General features: G+C 40.3%; 1 protein-coding gene across 4 annotated transcripts in view; it reads right to left on the bottom strand.

Moving 5' to 3' along the window:
* Window positions 1-3,371: 3,371 nt before the first annotated feature.
* The window catches only part of P4HA2 (prolyl 4-hydroxylase subunit alpha 2), a 31,214-nt gene continuing 27,306 nt past the window's right edge, over window positions 3,372-7,279 (bottom strand). For 3 of the 4 annotated variants that reach the window (XM_052771938.1, XM_052771941.1, XM_052771939.1), the window contains 3 exons: window positions 5,209-5,277; window positions 4,650-4,746; window positions 3,372-3,897 (listed from right to left, as the gene is read on the bottom strand). In XM_052771938.1, the coding sequence (XP_052627898.1) occupies window positions 3,827-3,897; window positions 4,650-4,746; window positions 5,209-5,277 (237 nt within the window). In that variant the 3' untranslated portion in view covers window positions 3,372-3,826. Of the gene's footprint in view, window positions 3,898-4,649; window positions 4,747-5,208; window positions 5,278-6,197; window positions 6,224-7,279 lie in introns of those variants that run through there. The other variant, XR_008232718.1, reaches the window with a different exon arrangement.

Raw genomic sequence — 7,279 nt, 5'->3', positions numbered from 1 at the left:
CTTATTTGGGCCAAAGGAGCACATGCTATGCCAAACTGTACTCCAGCACCATCACTGGTTACAGGAAGAGCAGAAGGAATAGGCTTGGGGGACAGCTATATCCTAGGCTGCCTTTTAGAGAGACACACCATCCTCATCTCAAATAAAACTTGGCATCACTGAAAAAAGAGCCTTCCTCTTCCCACGTTAGGGATTTTATAGCTCAGCTGAGGTACACAGCTCGCTTGTAGAATATAAACAGTCCCCCTCCCAGCAGAACACCCTAATTGTTCTTTGCCATAGCTTGCACAGCTTCCCTTGTCCATCACAGCCAAACCCTTTCTCCACTTACGCTACACGTTTTAGTCTGGATGCCAGTTTTCCTCTCTAAACTGGATTAGACAGATGATTTTCACATGTTTTTCCACTGTAACAGGAAAGAGAAGTAACTTCTCATGCAGACAAAAAGAAGATCAAGTACATCACTGAGTCTATGCAGCTGAACATTCATGCTTTAGGTGATTTCCTAACCTAGTTGGAGGGCTACATAATTGCTCAGTGACACAGCCTGTGTCATAGAACCATAGAATCATTTAGGTTGGAAAAGACCTTTAAGATCATTGAGTCCAACCAGTAGCATTCAGGCCAGGTGTTAAAAAACCACATGCTCGAACTGGATGTGGATTACTGGCATGGGCTGGGGGTGGTTGCTCTTCTTATGACTACATAAGCCACAATAAGAGACCATCTTTCCATAAGAGTTCACATGGTGTCTGCTTTCATCAGTACCCGTTATGCAGAGCAGTGCCGTAAAGACCTCATCAGCAAGCTAACAGATGTGACCTGAAGACCTCTCCAAAAGGTCCCAAAGCACTTCAAAGTGTCTGGCAGCCACTTGTCCACAGTAAGCCTTTGTAGTGCATATGATTATCTGTACTAAGTACTTAAACCCTGTGAAATGAAGAAGAGTCAGCAATATGTCAGGAGAAAAAGCATTTCAGTCTAAACAAGACTTAAGTACTTGCTGTACCAGTGATATGCTGGCAGAAGCTCCCTATGCCTAGATGGAGGAAGACTTATTTGTTCCAGCATATGAATCCTCTCTCTTTTAGGTCTAAAAACTATCCCATAGGCCTAAAATTAGGCCAATGGTCATATTCTGTTTGTCTTCTAGAATGACAGGAGACAGAATAGGGAGTATAATCTGCCAGACTACACAAACATCCCTGGGAGGTTACTGAATGCCCATGAGTCACATATGCTCTTTCCTCTAAAATAGCTATTATTCTTCAGATCAGATTAGCAGTGAGCAAAACCTGCACACAGCACAAAAAGCAGCTTAGCATTTGAGCAGTTCTGCATCCACACTCATCGCATCGTACTTTAGGGATGGACTGGAGTAAGGTAGAAGACAACTCAGAAAATAGGACAGGGTTTTTCCCTGAGAAAACAAGCACATAAAACTATCTTTAAAAGTTCAGTATGACATAACATGGTTAACAATTGTATTTCCCAGCCAACTACACTATTTCAGAAGTGGGATGTGAAGATTTTTGGCCAGAGTCCTGATGTGAACTTTATCTGTCAACATACCACGTTGACAGAAAGTCTAAGTAGATTCCTCTTCCTTCCCCTGAAATCCAAAGTGTTCCAACCAGAGATTGTGGGTTTGGCTCATCATCAGTTCTTGTTCACATCTGTGAGGCTGTCATATGTTAAATGCTTTGTTATAAAGCAAAACTCCTTATTTCCTAAAGTTTATGTTGTGCTGAGAGATTTTACTAAGAAAACTAGAGGTCAACAATGAAATATTCTGAACAGCCAGCCAACAACCACAACATTCATGGCAAGTGAAGGAACACTGTGAGAGATTAGAGAGCAACTATTGAGCTATGCTGTGCTAGGTCATTAAAAGCTTTTAGGAAAAAAATCTTGCAATTCCTCTAGCTACCTGCTATAACTGTTCACACAAAGTTTATTTACAAGACCAGATGCTCCTCTCATTTCAGTATCATTAACAACCAGAGCTCAACAAGTCTCTGCTTGGGCAAGCCAAGACTTCTCTCTTCAACCAGTTGTGTATGTTCAACTGAAAAAATGGAACTGTAATCAATACATGTACTTACATGCTGTATCTAAATGACTAAACAAAGCAATAACCATTAAGTTCATAAATTCCTCACATGTAAAATTCAGGGGCACATGAACATATACTGCTAAGTCACATTGCTTTATTACCAATACAATAAATTGCTGACATCTGTTACACCTAACATGTAAAACCCTTCTGTTTCACAAGTCTTTCCTAGGAGGACAGCAGGTGCATTGCTTCTAATCCTGCCTGACAGTCCTTTTAAACATCACCTTATTCTAGCTCATTCACTCTTTGCAAAGCATAGGGCAATGGAGAAATACAAAGGAAACCAATGTTTGTCATATGACACTCGTGACTGCAACTGGATGTTTCAGTGTAATTTAAATTACTTTCATTTTCTCAAGCCATGCCCCTACCAGAAACAGCCAGTGAGAAGTCTGAAGTCAATCCACCCTGCACAGTGACATATTGATACAACAGTCTGGTAGTAACAGCAACTTTCTATATTTCTGAAACATTTTCCTATTTCTCTAACTTTGCTTTTTTTTTTTTTAAGCAATTAACTGTAATTTCTTCTGAAATTAATTCACAAATGGGATTTCTTTTCTATTGTGGACAACACTGTCCTCCATGTGTTGGCTTGTGGCCATTACACACATGCTAACAAAGCAAAAAGGCAAAGGTGAATCTGAATCCTTATGTTCAAAGGGCATGATTATTCCCAGCCTGTCTGCAGGGCAAGACAAAACCCTGGTCCAGTCTACAAAAGTAGATTGAGATTTGCTTGCAAGCCATCCTACTGACTTCAACAGGTGTTGAGCTCTGCAGATCAGGTGCTCCTGGGGTAAAAATGCTGTGTTTCATCAGCAGAGATGCCTACTTTTAGAATCAAGAATTGTCAAGACTGTTGAAAGTCTTGAAAGGCTTCAGATTTTTGTAACTGCTTGCATCAAAAATAGACAGTATCCCACAGAAGCAAAGTTAACATCACAGGGAAAGGCTTCTCGTAAGTGTAATACTGAGATCACAGTTGCCACTGGCCCAAAATGTACAGCCTATCTGCTCCCAGGATACATTATAGTTTCCATACATGAATTAAACCTTTCCAGCTTCAGCAGAAAGTGCAACAGTTCTGTGTCATGTGCTGGAGCCTTAAATAAAACACTGTCCAAAACCATGATGTATTTTTTACAGAAAAAGGGCAACAAAGCAACAGGCCCTCAAAGGAAAAAGTAAATGCCCATTGCTCCCTAAAACCAAGCACTGGTATACCTAATTAAGGACACAGAATAGAGAATCACTTTATGGAAAGAACATTTATTTTTGTTTCAAAACTTGTGATCCATAGAAATACAATAAAATCAACATGTACACAAAACTTTAAAAAAAACACTTTGGTTCAAAGAAATATTTAACATCTAAATCTTCTGAGGTACAGAAGGCACAAGACCAGGCACCCAAACATACTGAATCACCCACAGCACTGTTCGCACCACTACTACAGAGAAAGCTGGGAGGGCAGAAGGGAGGGCAGAGGATGGCAGGGGGAACATGGAAATAACAGCAACCAACACACAAGTATGTGTACAATGCCATTTACTTTCTTTCACAGGTGTTACATATTTTGTTGTCCTTTTTGGGTAAAGTGCCAGGACTCTTGGAGAAAAAGATGGATCATTTCTTAGAAATGAACTGGAAGAACGAACAGTAGAAAAGGAGACAGAGAAACAAAGGCCTGCAGCAGGTTGGGTTTCAGTCAACCTCTGTTCTCCCACAGGGTCTTAAGAATTCATTTCCTCTTTCGTGAAACCATTTGTTTGAAACTGTGGAACAAGGATGTGAAATTAGTTACCACCACGTACCCAGTGCATGTATCACCGCAAGCCAGACAGTTACTTCAAGTAACATCTCATCTCTCAGTCTGAGGATCCCTGCTTATACTTCTCTACTCATCCAATGGGAAACACATAGAAAGAAGCAAAGGGCTGGGGAAGAACGGATCTTTCCAATTGCACAATTCTGAGGCCAACGTAAAAGAGCAGTGTATTATGGGTCTGGTATCATTTATAGATCACTATGCTCTGGCGCTCCAGGGGAATACCTTGGAGGCTGAGGGACATAGGTATGGGGATGGATGACACAGATCTCGAGAATTTTTCAGCAGCTAGCAGAAACTCCCAGTGTCCAGACATTCACATTTAACTTACAAGGAGCTCTCCTCCTTTTGCAGTTAAAACTACGCACAAATCTTTGTAGGAACAGACCTGATTCTAGTCAAGTAATAATTCAAGTCATCCTGATGCTGATACACCACACAAACCCAGTGATGTTCTTACACACTTTGTGCTGTCATTGACACAAACCAAACTCACTAGAAAAGCTACAGCTGAACGATGTAGCTGCTTAATACTACAGGATATTGATGGTGGGAATTTTCATCATGGCCAAATGACTCCAGTAGTTAAAATGGCAACACCCAGGTTATTAAATGCTGTTATAAGGGTTCAGTATATCACCAGCTTTGCATACACATGAGCCTTCCTTCAGGTTTTGTTCCTAAAGGAATATTACTTACCCCATTTACACCCTACTAGTACTGGACAAGCTGCATGCCTTGTTCTATAATCACCCTCGCCACTTCTGAAAAGATTGTACCAAAACACTGCTGTTCCCTGGAAAGTAAAATCAGATCTGGATTAGTCAGAACCTAGTCAATATAATTATTCAGGTTACAGTAAGGGGGGGGGGGGGGAATGCCTATGAATTCAGCTGCAGGCTCTTATGAAGCACTTTAACAAAGGCCACCACTGACAGCACGTGAAAAAAAACCCCTTAGTCCCACTATTAAATCAGCAATGTTTCAAGATTAGAGAGGAGTTCTACCTGAACACAAGTTGGTTTTGTTAATAACAGCTCTACACAAACTGCTCACTTTATACATTGTAAAACAAAGGAAGCAGCCCTGCAGACAACAAGATCAGCTACAGCTGCCTTGATACACAGCAGCCTGTCAATCAAGTTGCAATGAACAGCACTTTGTCACATTAACTGACTTGTAAATGGATGCAGGACTGTACTGAGGAAGAGACAGTAACAGGAGAGAGAAGAAACCAAGCAAAACACAAACACTTTACCTTCTTGGGCCATATTGCTGCTCCAAAGTCTGGGAAAACTGTAGCCCCTCCAGCTTCTACATCACTCATCTGAGAAAACAAAGTCCGCAAACTGTCCATTTACAACACTTTTTGTACATGCAGTCCCACAAGCTAAAGTGCCCCAAGCCCTAACAGAGAGATTTCTACTTGCACCTCTGAGGGGCACTGATGAGGAAAGGATGCACTTCAACCAGCACAAACTACAAAAGTAACAGTACCTGCTATTGAAGGCTTTTATTTCAGCTGAAGCCTTTTGTTCAGCACTTTGTCTAAATTATACATAATCTACTGCACAAACAATTAGCCATAAGAAGTTGTGTACCTACAGTGTTAATAAGCTACTACTCTAGAACAAGGGAGAGGACTTCAGAGTAAATCAGTTTCAAGAATTTCATTCCAGTTTATGATCCAATTAGGAAAACAAGTAAGTGTCTGTTAAACCACATGTTTCCTCATAAATTGAAAACACGTTTTTAGAACTGATTTTCATGATTTAGTTTATGCATCTTGGTCAACCACTTCAAAAACTATACAAACTATTAGAAAACCTCACTTTCTGCACTGTTTCTACGCTGTTCACCAGTGATGTTACACCACTTCAAGCGCCTTATGCATCTCAAGCTTTAATACACACAGTTATGTGACTAAAGAAAAGCATGTATCTTTATGCTTTGCCCTTCTACACTGGAATGAATTTAACCCTATTGAATTCATCAGCAATGATGGATTCACTATAAATTCTAGACTTGATTCAAAACCCACCAAAGTTCATGGAAACACTCCCATTAAAACTAGAAAGTCTTTCCATTGATTTCAGTAAGTTTTTGATCAGATTCTAACTAAAAGAAACAAATGACTCAGATCCAGCTCCCACCAAATTTAAGCAGCAGATTCACTATTAATACACTCCCCAGGTCCCCACATTCTCTATTGTAACTTGGATTTCTGTTTAAAGCAGATGTTATTACCACTCTGGTGTCCTCCTGCTTGGTACCTACAATAAAAGGGCATAAGATGCCATAGGTACACAGGTTTTTGCCCCTTCCAACTAGAAAGCATGTGCATGCAACTTTGCAAGTTAATACCTACGTCTTAGCAATACAACCACTCTTTTTAGTAAGGGTGTTGGTACACATACAATATGTTCTACACAGGACAGACAAGGGTAAGTTGCCTTTGACCATGTACAACTGGCAGAGAATAAGGTGCATATCATTCACTCTAAATCAAGGCTTGTCCAAAAGTCAGAGAAGCAAACAAAATACAGATTGAGACAATTTAAAATTAAAGCCTCTTAGCAACAGACTACTTCACAGCTACCTATCTTATTCTGATTCTTGTTTGGGAGATTTCCTCCCCCTGCCATATCAAGTGGAAAGTATTTCTGGTTCTGTTTTGAGCTGCATTTCACACTCAAAATACCAGCTCAGCCATAAATATTTCATCACAGAATTTTAAATCTGAAGTTGTATCACTCAAAAGTTAGACATAGAAGATTAGGTGATCCTAACTACTGATATAGTAAGTATAGGTTGATAGATAAAATGTTGTCAGAAGACTACTGTGAAAAATTTAGGCCACTAGTATCGGTGGCAGTTATGTTCATGATTCCAGTGTACATGGTCTGTAGGCTGTGTAATGCATGCAACTAATGAATCTTTTCAATTCTGCATTTGTAACCCAGTTGCACCAATTTTATTAGCTATGTCTCCTCCATTTGCTGAAGCAACAGCTGTGCCAGAGGAACTCTAGCTTTGACAAACAGCTAAAATGGAGGCTGACAGACCACAACATCAAGTGCTGTCAAACAGTGGTGGAAGAACATGACTGTCTCACAGTAAATGGCCAATAATCAAGTTCTCAAACAGCATACCACATGAGTACCCAAGCACTCACTCGCCTTTGAGAAATAAGCCAAATTCTCCTCTCCCACCAACAGGAATCCAATGAAGTCAAAAGATAGAGTGGCCAAAAGGGGAAGCTGGGCCCTATATTCAAATTTTCTTCTCTGAGGTTAAATACCACCAGAATTCTATAAACTCAGATGGGA

This window comes from Harpia harpyja, chromosome 20 (genome assembly GCF_026419915.1).
Source record: "Harpia harpyja isolate bHarHar1 chromosome 20, bHarHar1 primary haplotype, whole genome shotgun sequence".
Classification (NCBI taxonomy): domain Eukaryota; kingdom Metazoa; phylum Chordata; class Aves; order Accipitriformes; family Accipitridae; genus Harpia; species Harpia harpyja.
The sequence above is the reverse complement of the archived record's forward strand: the minus strand, read 5'-3'. Positions and strand labels throughout refer to the sequence as shown.